At 37.9% G+C, this 13607-nt stretch overlaps 4 protein-coding genes across 7 annotated transcripts; 3 read left to right on the top strand and 1 right to left on the bottom strand.

Moving 5' to 3' along the window:
- Positions 1-144: 144 nt before the first annotated feature.
- LOC18992304 (probable beta-1,4-xylosyltransferase IRX9H) lies at positions 145-2534 on the bottom strand. Its single transcript, XM_024153219.1, has 3 exons — positions 1551-2534; positions 692-941; positions 145-579 (listed from the first exon to the last, which is right to left on the bottom strand). Exons 1-3 carry the CDS (start codon positions 2351-2353, stop codon positions 409-411), a joined length of 1224 nt encoding a protein of 407 aa, XP_024008987.1. The 5' UTR covers positions 2354-2534; the 3' UTR covers positions 145-408.
- A 1595-nt stretch (positions 2535-4129) lies between these two features.
- On the top strand, positions 4130-6143 carry LOC18992303 (fatty alcohol:caffeoyl-CoA acyltransferase). Its single transcript, XM_006415683.2, has 2 exons — positions 4130-4549; positions 5226-6143. The coding sequence occupies exons 1-2, from the start codon at positions 4130-4132 to the stop codon at positions 6141-6143; spliced, it is 1338 nt and encodes a 445-aa protein (XP_006415746.1).
- Positions 6144-7011: 868 nt separating this feature from the next.
- LOC18992302 (cyclin-T1-3) lies at positions 7012-10213 on the top strand. 4 transcript variants are annotated; one of them, XM_006415682.2, is made up of 7 exons: positions 7012-7094; positions 7395-7742; positions 8473-8554; positions 8772-8906; positions 8986-9161; positions 9243-9388; positions 9596-10213. In XM_006415682.2, exons 2-7 carry the CDS (start codon positions 7513-7515, stop codon positions 9769-9771), a joined length of 945 nt encoding a protein of 314 aa, XP_006415745.1. In that variant the 5' UTR covers positions 7012-7094; positions 7395-7512; the 3' UTR covers positions 9772-10213. The 4 variants fall into 4 exon arrangements, with proteins under 4 accessions (XP_006415745.1, XP_024008604.1, XP_024008603.1 ...); XM_024152836.1 differs by lacking the exon at positions 7012-7094 and adding an exon at positions 7891-8298; XM_024152837.1 differs by lacking the exon at positions 7012-7094 and adding an exon at positions 7948-8298 and having other exon boundaries at positions 7477-7742.
- A 792-nt stretch (positions 10214-11005) lies between these two features.
- Positions 11006-13447, top strand: LOC112084126. Its single transcript, XM_024153112.1, has 11 exons — positions 11006-11173; positions 11415-11574; positions 11702-11827; positions 11907-11992; positions 12101-12185; positions 12282-12398; positions 12501-12543; positions 12627-12664; positions 12758-12807; positions 13032-13083; positions 13178-13447. Exons 2-11 carry the CDS (start codon positions 11419-11421, stop codon positions 13220-13222), a joined length of 798 nt encoding a protein of 265 aa, XP_024008880.1. The 5' UTR covers positions 11006-11173; positions 11415-11418; the 3' UTR covers positions 13223-13447.
- The last annotated feature ends 160 nt before the right edge of the window (positions 13448-13607 follow it).

Genomic DNA, 13607 nt, shown 5'->3' with positions numbered 1-13607 from the left:
TTCAATGTTGGTATGAATGAGTCCATCACAGTACCAAATAATTTCAAGTGCATTTTTATGCAATGATTGTGTTCGACTCCTTACGTGTCTACTGTTGTCTGTACCCGATCAAATCGACCGTATTGGATACCAATTACGGAGATAAAATGAAAATGGCGTGAAATAATCCATCTCAGAAGGTAATATAATGGGAACCATCTTACAGTAAAAACACCAAACCCAAAACATACAAAATTTTCATGTTCTTGAGTTCACGTTTTGCTTGTAATTCCTGAACACCGAACTTCAAGAGTTCATAGCCCTATTAGATTGTATCAATCTATCCCTTGTGTGTGATTCCCGTTGAATCATATACTGTCGGGCGCAGGGCGAACGGAACATTTACCAGTCAAAAGTTGTATCTTCACACTAATTCACAGTTATGAGAGCTTCGAGATTCTTCTGGATCACCCATCCTTGTGGATAAGGGACATCCCGTGCATCCAAGTGAAGATGCCAGTTCAGTATCCTCGAGCAAGCTGGTGGAACACCTTCCATCTCGCTTTCATCTGCCACCACCTGCTCTATAAATGTTGTCTCCTGCTTGGAAACACATCATGTCATTGCTAATAAGATTTACAAAGACAGATGAGAGATGAGTGCGTGCGCACCAGAGAAATACAAAAATTTAAGGAAAAGCTCAAACTCATACTTGGAAACCTTCCTTCACCGTGTCTAGTTGGCGGGTTGGATGTGAAAAGGGACGTCGCCACCTTTTAGGGTCCCAAAGTATAGTGCTGTTGAAAGCGAATCCCGACATATCCACATGGAATCTCCGTAGTCTTTTACTCTTTTCATTAGTGTGCCATCCGATTACTTGACTTCCGTTGCATACTGGACCTTCAAGGATCGCCTTGTTTTTGCTTGGCGCTAGCATCGCAACAGGCCAAGTTCCAAATCGACTGCACAAACAGAATAGATAAGCATGAAAAATTAGAACATGGGAAAATACACTTCAGAAGACGATAAGCTTTGGATATCTGAGCTCACAGCATTCAACTCTTTGGAAAAAAAATTCGGAATGCTCAGAACACTGAGACAAGGTACACAGAGAAGTTCAACAAAACCCTTTCCAATAACAAGAAATGAGGTATTTTCTTAAACAAACAAGTCTGATCACATGGAAGAGCAAGCAGCAAAAGCAAATAGTAAGATCAGAGGCAGGGACAAAAACATCTCAGATTTTGTGCAGAAACCTTCTAATTTCGACATCATAGTAATAGGCGTATGCTTCTGAAATTGTTTATATAGGGGGTCTTTAACATAGCAGTAGCGTCAAAACACTGGAATCACTGAGACTGCACGTAACAAGAAGGCACAAAAGATGCCAACACTAGAAGTGAAGACAATAGAGTTCTGCTCAAATAACAGCTCAAAATTGAAGCACATTCTCTTAACAGATTCAAACACACGATCTCATAGCTCTGTTTCTCACAAATTACCAAGTAGCACCTATCCTACATTCCATCCACTACCACAAGCAAAAGTAAAGACCACTATTTTAGACTCACCTGATTTGCCTTAAGCTTTGAAACAGCTCAAGCGAGTAGATGTTGTCATCATCAGCGAAGTAAACAATCCCATCGAGCTTGTGCAACTCAATATGTTCCAATGCAGTGTTTCTCTGGTGAACCCCTCTGTCCTTGATACTCGTCATGTTCCTCTTGCAAACCAAGTGTCTGTACATAACTCCCGTCTTTCTCAGAATCTCTGAGGTCTCAAACGACGCCGCATTTCCCTCCACCACTATCCACAGCACAGGCGGCTCCACTAGCCTCAGCGTTTGAGCAATCCTGTTCAAGTAATACGCCTGCATCGCTCGATTGTAAGTTGGTGTGACAACAATTATGAGCTTCCTCGGCACAAAATTGAAATCCTCCTCCTTAATCATCATCTCCTTCTTCCCAAGCTCAGCCTCCGCCACGAAACTTACCCCATCTACTGCTACCTCTTCCCGTTTCCCGTTCTCAACCCTTTCTTCAACATTCGGCGGTTTGATCTCGAAGGAGAAACGATCGGTACCGTTAACATCTTCCATTTGCCCGTACGGTGTCATACCTAATAGAAACCCAAGAAGAAAGAAAGCGATGAATTGGAAAAACGGTCGTCGCCATCCACCTCTCCGCGAGCTTTTAGGGTCAGACGTCGTCGCTCCGGAAAGCTTGTTGAGATATGAGAGAATCTGCGAGGAATTGTGTTTACTGCTACCCTTGTGAGAAGGTGATGACATAGAAGATGGCGAGAATGGTGCACCGCCATTCTCGTACGGACGATCGTGATACACCGGCGAGAGAGTTCGCCGGATTGAAGCCATCAGATGAACAGAAAGAGAGATCAGCAACAGAAAAGCACCAAATTCGCAGGATTTCAAGCTCAAGCCGGAATCAGTAAGGTCGTGGGTTATACTTAAGCTCGCCGATTTGGATCCATCGCCGCCGAGATCTGAAAGAGGGCTTGGCTGGAGGGAAAAAGTTGCGGAAGAGAGAGAGAGAGAGAGAGAGAGTGAATTTCTCGGTTAAAAGTCTTGAAGCTACGCGGGTTCATGTACACGTGGCCAGATTATTACAGCTTGAACCCAGTAAAATGGATTTGACCATTAAAATTTCAAACGATGAGGAAACAGTGTAAAATATGTTAAATATACTAAATTAGAATACTAAAGTACAATGATTACAATATGATTTAGAGAATAGAGTATTTTTCCCTCTATGAATTGAGTTTTTTCTGTTCTCGAAAAAAAAAATTTAAGTTTTTCTGTTATGTTTGATTCTTTTCAGCGAAATTAACTTTTTTACAGCAGAAGAGTTAAGTAAAACAATTATTTTGTTTCCTCTCTATAAAAACCATGACTAAACTTTTCCCACCAAAATGATTTATCCATTTCAATAAAAAAATTTCCTCCTAATTATTCAGAGTTTTTTACAAGTCACACCCGAGGAATGGTGTACAACGGAAACGAATAAAACAAAAGTTGAAATAGATTACAGAGTTTTTTAAAAAAATGAAAATGTTTGACTTGAATAATTATGTTTTAGGTGAATAATGACAAACTAATTATAAATATCTCCAAAAATAGTCAAGTTCTACAATCATTTGCATGTGATGATAGTTTTGTTGTACTTATGGATAGTGAATGTATGTAGGTAAAGTTGGGTTAAATCTTTTGCAATCTGTCAAAATATTTTGTATACCTCAAGTTGTTTAACGTATTGAACATTAAAAAGTAATTGGTTTTGTAATACTGAATTAAGTGACGATCGACCTTTAACAATTCATGTTTTCTTGTTTAAATCAATTTGTAGAACATGACACACATGGATCTTTGCTGACCATGTTACTAGACCTTTGTCAGACATTGGCAACCGACAACCGTTGAAAGATTTTTGTAAACACTGCAAAACCGTGGATATTGATCTTAGCATATTTATATGCAAGGCTCCACAAACCTTGACGACTTGGCCTTGCAAATCAAAGATGTGGCATGGTCTACAATAGCATTAGTTATGTCAAGGACTTAAGATTTCAGTTCTATGTCACATAAGGAAGCATATATATTGTAAGTTGTATACCATGACATATCTTTGATATATTTTTGGCTGACGTTCGAAGATCTAGTCAAACAGCTTTGTTAAATCTTGACATGCGTATGATTTCCTCTCTGTCTTGTGTTATTTGTTTAAGTCTTACGCTTTAAATTTTACCGCCCTCGTTAGCTCTAAAGCGTAGGGTTATTTAATTTCAAGCTGCAAAGTTTTATTTTTATCTCCTTTTTCTTGTGTAAACTCATGACAAGTAAGCTTAGGAAATTTTCTCTTTATTGTATAATGTGTTTCCTTGTTTAAAATTTGGCAGCGTATGAGCAAATCTTAATTGACATTTTAAATATGCTTTAGTTTAAAATAGCATCCCGTATGGGTCCGAGCTATTTGAGGACTGAGCCTGTTATAGCGGATTCCAACTATTACAACCACCTAACCTCTCCCATTCAGACCTCTTGCTTTCCACTTTCCCTTTAATTCCACAATCTCTACTCTCTTTAATTTTATCTCTAATAAAAACAAACAGACAAAGGAAAGAAAAAAGGTGGAAGATGCAAGAGCTACCGGATTGCTTGTACGAGGGAAAGCAACCAACCTTAATCACTCCTAAATCTCCCACACCAAATCACTTTCTCTATCTTTCTAACCTCGACGACCATCATTTTCTCAGATTTTCTATCAAGTACCTCTACCTTTTCCAAAAATCTATCTCATCTTCAACCCTCAAAGATTCTCTCTCTAGGGTTCTTGTAGATTACTACCCTTTAGCCGGTCGGATCAAACCCTTCAATGACCGGACCAAACTGGAGGTTGACTGTAATGGGGAAGGCGCGGTTTTCGCAGAAGCTTTCATGGATATAACTTCTCAAGAGTTCCTTCAGCTTTCTCCTAGACCAAATAAGTCTTGGAGGAAGCTCTTGTTCAAGGTTCAAGCTTCGAGTTTCTTGGATGTTCCTCCTCTTGTTATACAGGTTCTTTTTATCCTTTTTTCTTCGTTTGTTTTTCATTTTTTGCTTTGCAACTTATTGTTTCAATATCAAAATCACGACTCAGATTACTTCCATATTAGTTGATATTTTGTAACAAAATAATTCGATTATTTTTTTTTTGAAGGGAATAAACATTAGACATAGCTCGAATAATATTGTAATGTCATAAAGTTAGTTGGATCGACTGTTCTGTTTAGATAGATATGTACTCACTTGGAGGAAACTAACATTGATTGGGTGTTTTTTCCTGACTCCTAAATTGATTCGGCCACTTTCTTTATCTTTTGAAATAAGAAATGCATACTTTTTTGTAGGTCGTGCATTATGCATATGATGTCGAAATAACATAAAGTTTTCTCCTACCACACTTCTTCTTAAAATACGTGAACTTTAATAAAGAGGTTAGATAGAAAAAAAGAAGAAGGACAAATAGAGAATAATCTTGTCTGTTCATGGTTCCATATTATTAATCTTTTCCTTTTCTTGTTTACAAGAAATTCAAAAAACTCTTTTTCTTGCCTTGAACTAGTTTATTACAAGTCTTTTTTGTTTAACTCATTCCACGACTATATATGAGTCATGATTATTTTTAGTTCATAAAATTAACAGTTAATTAATTATGGAAAACTTACGAAGTTGTTAATTAATGATGCATCAGGTGACTCATCTCCGTTGCGGTGGCATGATCCTATGCACAGCGATCAATCATTGCCTTTGTGACGGCATTGGCACATCGCAATTCCTACATGCATGGGCCCATGCCAACACCACCCAAACTCATCTTCCGATCCGACCGTTCCACTCCCGCCACGTGTTAGACCCACGAAATCCTCCACGTGTCACACACTCACACCCCGGTTTCACACGAACCACCACAACCACCGCAGACAAAAACTCATCCACCTTCGACATTTGCAAGCGATTACAGTCATCCCAGCCACTGGCTCCCGCCACGTTAACCTTCACACCATCTCTTATCCTACGCTTAAAGAAAACATGCGCTCCCTCGCTAAAATGCACAGCGTTCGAGGCACTCGCGGCTCACACGTGGTGCTCGTGGGCTCGATCTCTCGACCTGCCGTTGACCATGCTGGTCAAACTCTTGTTCTCTGTCAATATGAGGAAAAGGCTTATTCCACAACTTCCTCAAGGGTATTATGGTAACGGTTTCGTGCTAGCTTGCGCCGAAAGCAAAGTGCAAGACCTAGTCAATGGTAATATTTACCACGCGGTAAAATTGATACAAGAGGCGAAAGCGAGAATCACCGACGGTTATGTGAGATCAACAATAGATTTTCTGGAGGATAAAACGGTGAAAACGGACGTCTCATGCAGTTTGGTAATTTCACAATGGGCTAAATTGGGATTAGAGGAGGTGGACTTTGGAGGAGGAAAGCCAATGTATATGGGTCCTTTGACGAGTGATATTTACTGTTTATTTTTACCGGTCGTTGGAAACTTTGATTCCATTAGGGTTCAGGTGTCGCTGCCGGAGGATGTTGTGAAGAGGTTAGAGTGTGATATGGTTAAGTTTGTAGACGAAAAAGATTACGAAGAAGATAATTCTCTTGCGTGATAATGTTTTTTCTTTAATAATTTCACTGATCTATAGTCATGAGAGAATATTTGTTACCCTACCAACAAATATTCGGAATGTATTATATTTTCAAATTATCACCTACTTATATTATTCAAAAAAAAAAAAGTTTATCACCTACACCTACTTAGTTACTTAGCAACAATCGATTGTCTAATCCACTTGAAATATATTGAAAAAGGTGGCAACATTAGAACTAGTATTGTGTCATTGTATGGTCAAGTCTAATTGAAATTATATAAATTAATAAAGAACATCATATAATTATATTTCCACTAACAACATTGAATCATTCCATAATTTTCTATGTATATGATTTGATTAACAAGAATGTATGTATATATTCCATATTCTATATAGCCACATATAGAGCAAAATTCCAATGGATTTTAAATTAATGATTATAATTCGTTAGTAATTTGTAATAATCAGGGTTTATTTTTGTATCGTCCCTATCTAACTACAAACATAATTTTTAAAAGTACCAGAAAAAAAAAATTATGTCAAGTTTTATGAGAATATTTCTCAAGATCTAATTAACGGTGTGTACTAATTAGCCGAAACATTATATATTTTCGTGACATAAAACTTACAACGTAGAGTGAATGTTTAAGAAGATTTAACCAGTTACTTGTTTCAAAAACTATAAAAATAGAAAGAAATTGCACGAAAGCATATGAACAAATGTTAAAACAGAGGACACGAAGTGATGAATTTCGAATTGTGACACAACAAAGTCGAAGCCCATATTACTCTCTGTAGTTTTCATCGAAAAATTTGGCCCATTTTGCTTTAGAACGGTATTTTGGATCTTTATTAGGTATCAAATCGCTTCACCGCATAAGATATTTTCCGGAGTTTAGGAAAAAGAAACACGAAACAGCGAAATTTCAAGTTTCAAAGAGCTTTTTCCTCACCAAGCAAACCTGGGTTAGTGCAATCTCAATTCTAGCTATCCGATTTTCGTTTATTTTTGTTAAAATCGATTTCGTATTCCTTTGATCTCATCTCTTGAATCAATCGGCGAAAAAGCTTTCCCCTCTCACCACGTTTCGTAATTATTCGATCTGTTTCTAGATTTCGCTTTTTTTACTTGTGAAATATTTGTCTAAAAACATATTTTGATGATGATGCTTCGATACGAGTCATATTAATATGTGAAATTGGCTGCAGATTTGTGTCGTATTATGTTCCAAAGCTGTTTGACAATATAAATCTTGCTATTTGCAGATTTTCGTCAGCAAATCTGCAGCTAGATTCGCTCCGAGCATATAAGAGTTTGTCTTCTTAGTCAAAAGATTGAAACTTTCTGGTGAGCTGTTGCTGTTTCTGCGGAAGAAGATTTACAATGGGAGAGGAGCATCCGAGAAAGCGGTCTCGACAACATTTTGAAGCAGACGCGAGACACGTATCTTTGCTGGAATCCCCTCAATGCGAAACGTCAAAGTGGTATTTCAGCAGGGAAGAGATTGAGCGTTTCTCTCCATCTAGAAAGGATGGGATTGACCTCGTGAAGGAGTCATTTTTACGGTCTTCGTATTGCACCTTCCTTCAAAGACTTGGCATGAAGCTTCATGTGTAAGCTCACATTAGTATTCTTTGTTATCATGTTTTTTTTTTTCAGTTTTTGGGAAGTAGTGTTTGTTCTCTGGTTGTTTGCTTCATAGAAATATGCTTAATACTTCTTCTTTTCTTCTGATATGGTATTTCTTGGTACTTTTTTTAGCTAAAGAGGGTGCTAATGCATGACAATGGCTAGCCTAACTGTTGAATTTTGTCGTAGGGCCACTGTGGGAGGTGGTCTGGAGGTTCTCGTACTATAAATTCTCCATTTTGTCTACATATTTGTGTCATGAATGGAGACTTATGTAATAGTAGTCAAAATTTGGTGTCTATGCATCATATATTGGCTCACTTCTCATCGGCAATGGGAGGATTGCATCTGTCATGAATTTGCTTTGGAGCCTGTTCACCTGTTTATAACATGCCCTTCTGATATATGTCTGTGTATTTGTAATTCTCTGCTGGGTTATCAAAACCCTCAGCTGTTCCTACCATTACCAACTGATGTTCTTAGTTTTCTGAGCAAGTGCACGTCTCTCCCGGCCTACTATTTTTGAATCATCTATCATAGGTACTGTTGTTTTTCGTTCTTTGCATTAATCACGAGTGTCGGAAAAGCTTCATGTTATACTTCGGTGAAAGTTGTACCTTGCTTTTAGTTGCTGAAGACATTATAATATTGAAATTTTTGGTGATATGATATTTTGGGTGCTATTGAAGGTTTTTGACAATCTCATTGCTTCAGGTCCCAGGTTACAATAGGAAATGCAATGGTGATGTGCCACCGGTTTTACATGCGCCAGTCTCATGCCAAAAATGACTGGCAGGTAAAAATACTTTAGTATTCATATGGCTCATCAACTGCATTCATCAATCTGTAATGAATCAATCTGTAATGAAGATATTGATACTTCAAACAGGGTATACATGTTGATGAAAACTATTAAAAAGCGGTTATTTTAAAGTTATTCAGTCTCTCCTAATCAATTAGAAGTTTATCTGATTTATACTGAAAATTTTCCTCGTCCACTTGGTGGTTTGCAGACGATAGCAACTGCCAGTCTTTTCCTCGCTTGCAAAGCTGAAGATGAGCCGTGTCAACTTTCCAGCGTTGTTGTAGCGTCTTATGAAATTATTTATGAGTGGGATCCTTCTGCCTCAATTAGAATCCATCAAACCGTAAGTATTAATAAATCTATCTATTGGTGAATTCGTACTGTGCACTGTGCTAATTTATTACTTGTTACTCTGTCTTTAGGAATATTACCATGAATTTAAAGAATTTATTTTGGCCGGGGAGAGGCTTCTGCTGGACACAAGTGCTTTCCATCATTTAGACATTGAACTTCCCTACAAACCTCTGGCTGCGGCATTGAATAGGCTGAACGCTTGGCCTGACCTTGCAACAGCTGCATGGAATTTGGTTCATGATTGGTAAAGACCCTTGTTAATAGTAGTATCTGTGCTTTTGTCCCCACGTCGAGTTTGAATAATCTTATATTGCATTGTGTGTAGGCTTCGAACAACACTATGCTTGCAGTACAAACCCCATGTTATTGCAACTGCCACTGTGCACTTAGCTGCCACGTTTCAGAATGCAAAATTAGGCAGCAGGAGAGATTGGTGGTTGGAGTTTGGTGTAACAACCAAGTTATTAAAAGGTTTGTCGTTCAAACCCTTTCTTTATTATTCTCTGTTATTACTACCAATCGTTTGATCAGTCTCATAGTTAGATAGCTCCAATTCAAGAGGCATGTTAGGTTCTTACTTACCATATGCAATATTGAGTTTGAATGAACAACGCATGCTGCTGCAATGATTTTAGCGGTTCATTAAAATAACGGGGTGTTTCTCATCAATGGTGACAGAGGTGATCCAGGAAATGTGCATACTGATAGAAGTGGATCGTAGGAGGACTATGCCACCTCCAAGAAGAGAGGTAGCTTGGGCAATACCTGCCCCCATAAAGCCGGTCCATATGGCTAGAGGCTATCCGTTTCACAGCTACCCTTTGCTGCCCTATAGACAGCCTGGCATTTGGTGAGCCATTGTTTTGCAGCCTGAAGATGTAATCTCTCGTGTAGTCTGAGTTTGGTCTATAAACAAAAGAAGATTCTGATGAGTCTCATGAGAGAGGGAGGCAATGGAAGGTTATATAGCAATCCGGGTGAGGTGTTTGTTGGCTAAGTTAAGCCTCTCAGGTATGACCGTATGACCATCTTCACCAAAGGATTCTCCCAAGATTCTTCTTCTTTGTTCTGTTACATAGAGATTATGTAGAATTGTTGGTTATACAAGTGTCCAATTACTTATTATAATATAAGCAGACTTCATATCATTGTATATCTGGAATCTATGTTTTGGGTTTCTTCATATTGTTTTTGACTTCTTTTCTCATCGCTAAGTAGTTTGGTTTGATGAGGTATTGTATCTTGTATGTATCAATCGTGGATCGTCTAATGCAGTTATGTATGGAGCCTTTGGTCCTTAGTCATGCTTTCTCCTCACTATACAGAAAATCATTTTCCAAGTTGAGTTAAAAAAGAAAAAGTGTATTTTGGTGATATATGTTAAGAATGAACTATCAAACCATTACAATTATGCCTAAACACAGAGCATTTAAATGGTAACATAAAAACTGGAAAGTCTTAAGTAGAAAATAATAAATGCTTTGGTTGATGCAATGAAGACGTCCATGCAAACTCACAGAAGTTGGCCATGGTTGTTCCGCAATCGTCTGCAAAAAGTTTGCAAGCAAATGTGAATTGTGATTGTATGTGTTCGAATTATTTCATGAAAAATGTTCCATATTTTCATTCTTTCTTGGCCCGACCTTGGTGTTGGTTTGTTGTGCACGGTTGTGTGAAGAACTTTTGTTTTTTTCCTAACACCAAAACAAAATTTAATTAAAAGATTTCCATATAGAGTAAGTTAAAAGAGTCAGAGTAATTGGATGCAAAGGGAAATGGTGGAAAACAAAAATTTAATCCAGATATTTAAACTTGTTTTTTTTTGGTGCGAAACGTCTCTATATAAGATTATGCTAGGAAAAATCACTTCATTTGAATGGTGGTTATTTTAAAATATAATTTTGGTTATAAATATTAGTTTATCGTATTAATAAATCAAAACGAAAAGAGAGAATCCAATTGAAGTTTCGGATTGATTTAACCAATCAGCGAACGCAAGTCCGCTAAAAAAATCTTTAACAAGGAAGTTGAAAACCATTATAAATTTGACTAGCGTCTTCCTTCCCAGTCTCCAATTTCACTCTCACAAAGCCCGAGAAATCGTCGAAATCCTCTGTTCGCCGGCGATTCGTCGAGACGGGATACTTCTCCGCTTCTTCCGCCTGACCTCTCTCTTGTGGCGTCGTTCGTCGCGCTCTCTTGCTCTCCGTTTATCCGGCTGATCGGTGCTTCGCGTTGTCACTGAAGAATTTCTAGGTTCGATTTCTCGCTTCTCGCTACGATCGTTTGTTTTCTTTATCCGGTATCACATACATTTGCTAATCGATGATTGTTGGAAAGAGTTGGGAGTTTTTGTTTTCTTGGAAATTTGATGCAGCATTTCGAAAATTTCACTGCGATTGTTCGGTTTCTGTATATGAAGTTGAGTTCGTTCGAATTACGATCATGGTCTTGGTTGCGTAAAGCGATGCATATTGATCGTCTTTGCATGGATTAGGCAAATGACTAGTTCATCGGAAAAGATATTTCCTCTGAGTGCGAAAGATTACGAGCTTTTTGAGGAGATCCGCGATGGTGTTTACAGAGCTCGATGCATTCTACTTGATGAGATTGTGGCCGTCAAGATCTTGGATCGTGAAAATTGCAGGAGCGATGTGGTTGGTTATCTTCCTCTTTTCTTCTTCTTCTTCTTCTTGTTATACTTTCGGAAATGATATTTGTCTTTCTAATAGAGAAGATTCGAAATGCATCTTTATTAACGTAATTAGAGTTTGTCAAATCCAGGAAACCATAAGCAAAGAAGTTCACACAATGAGCTTAACTGATCATCGGAATCTCTTGAGGCCGCATTGCTATTTCTTTGATGGTAACAGCTTCTGGATTGTGATGCCTTACCTTCAAGATGTTCAGGTACTTTGATCACAATTTACATTTCTCAATTTGTTTTTCCATTATATTTTGATAGCACAATGTATATGCTTCTTTCTAGGCTGGGAACATTTTGGCTGACTCAAACGAAACAGTTTCGCTCGGAGACTTTGCACTGTCAGCAAGCCAGTTACTGGCGGCTCTTAGGTACTTTGTTTGGTTGCACATACTCGTGACAAAGAATTCAAAGTTCACTGCTTGATTTCTCTTGTTCTTGTTTTTTTGGTTACAAATTTGGCATAACTCTTTGAGCAGAGAGCAAATCGGCATCCCTTCTGGTGCAGAGAGTTCTATTGGTGAAGAGGAGACCCTTGAACGAAATTTGGCTTCAGATAACTCGGTAATCTAGATTAGATGAAAGATAATTTTGTATGGTCCTTCAACTTCTGATCCTTATTGAAATCCCTCTGAAGTTGGATAGAGCTATTTTCTTCAGGATAAACTGATAAACTACGAAGCGCTGACCGCTTGGATACAGAATCCTTTATCTAGTAATGCTGCTCAAATCCTCCCATCGTTACAGAATCTCCTGCACGAAAATCAAATGCAAAGGGTGAATTGCCATTTCAAACGCTTCCTGTTGATATATCAACACATAAATGTCCTTTGAATATTCATATTCTGGTAGTTTCACACATTCTTATTTGTTTGGCAGGAAAGATTAATCGGATTAAACCAGCTCTATGATCCGACTGCTGGTAAGTGTTCTGTTCTGTAAGCAGATTTTTGCATCTTCTCTGTTTTACCAGTTTCACTGATTATTGATCTTTATTTTGTACAGTCAACAGAAATCCAATGGTGAATAGGGAAGGCGTGCAGGTTGGGATTGCTTCTCACTTTTGCTAATGACATATGCATAGAGAGGAAGTTGTTTGAGGACAGAAATAAGAGCCTTAAGTTCTGAATTCACAGATATCAGCGGAGACAGATCTATCTTCTGAGGTTCACTTCTTGGAGCAGAGGTAATGAGATCACTCTCCAGAAGCTTAATTAGACAATTACATAAATCTTTGAAAGGACAAAAATACTGCAATTGTCGACATTGAAACATGGGAAATTTTTTATTTATACTCCAACGAGTCAACAATTATCCATCTTCCAAATAGTTTTTTGTTTGTTTTTTTCTGGTTATTTTCATAAGTAAAACTAATGATTGATTGTTTTAATGGTTTTTAAATTGCTATAGGGTGAAAGAGCTTGAAGAGGAAGTTGAGAATCTGAAAAAAGCAAACGCTCAGGTATGTGACATGTAAAGATATCCACAGTCACATAACATCCCTCTTCTATTGTATCATCATCGCCATTTATGGTAGTTTCCTAACCTTGTTGCAGCTAGAAGATCAGATCAACCGCTTGACGAATGACGAAGAGCAGTGATCCACAAAAGCACGATTGACTTTGCGCTCCGTTATGAAGGAGGCACCACTCTAAGTCTCTAACCTCTGTTTGCATTCTTTTTACTTTAGGAAAAAAAACCTGGATAGATAAACCCCTTGATGGGTCCATTCTTTGAGTTAGTTAGATAACCAAAAGAAAATTTCTTTACAAGTTTCTTAAAAGTCATATTAAAAAGATCCCCTGTTTGTATAAAAATACAGTACCGCTCATTTTACTGCAAAAAGAAATGACTTTTGAATCTTTTATTTTTGCTTGAAGTTGTCTACGGATATGATAAAGATTATGATTTATTAGTCATTTAGGTTTTGTTAGACAGTTAAAACCTAAAACAAACAGATAATACCTTCGATCTCCTCTTGTCTTC

The sequence above is a fragment of the Eutrema salsugineum genome, unplaced genomic scaffold, assembly GCF_000478725.1.
Source record: "Eutrema salsugineum unplaced genomic scaffold, Eutsalg1_0 scaffold_5, whole genome shotgun sequence".
Classification (NCBI taxonomy): domain Eukaryota; kingdom Viridiplantae; phylum Streptophyta; class Magnoliopsida; order Brassicales; family Brassicaceae; genus Eutrema; species Eutrema salsugineum.
This window is presented reverse-complemented; position numbering and strand designations above follow the sequence as displayed.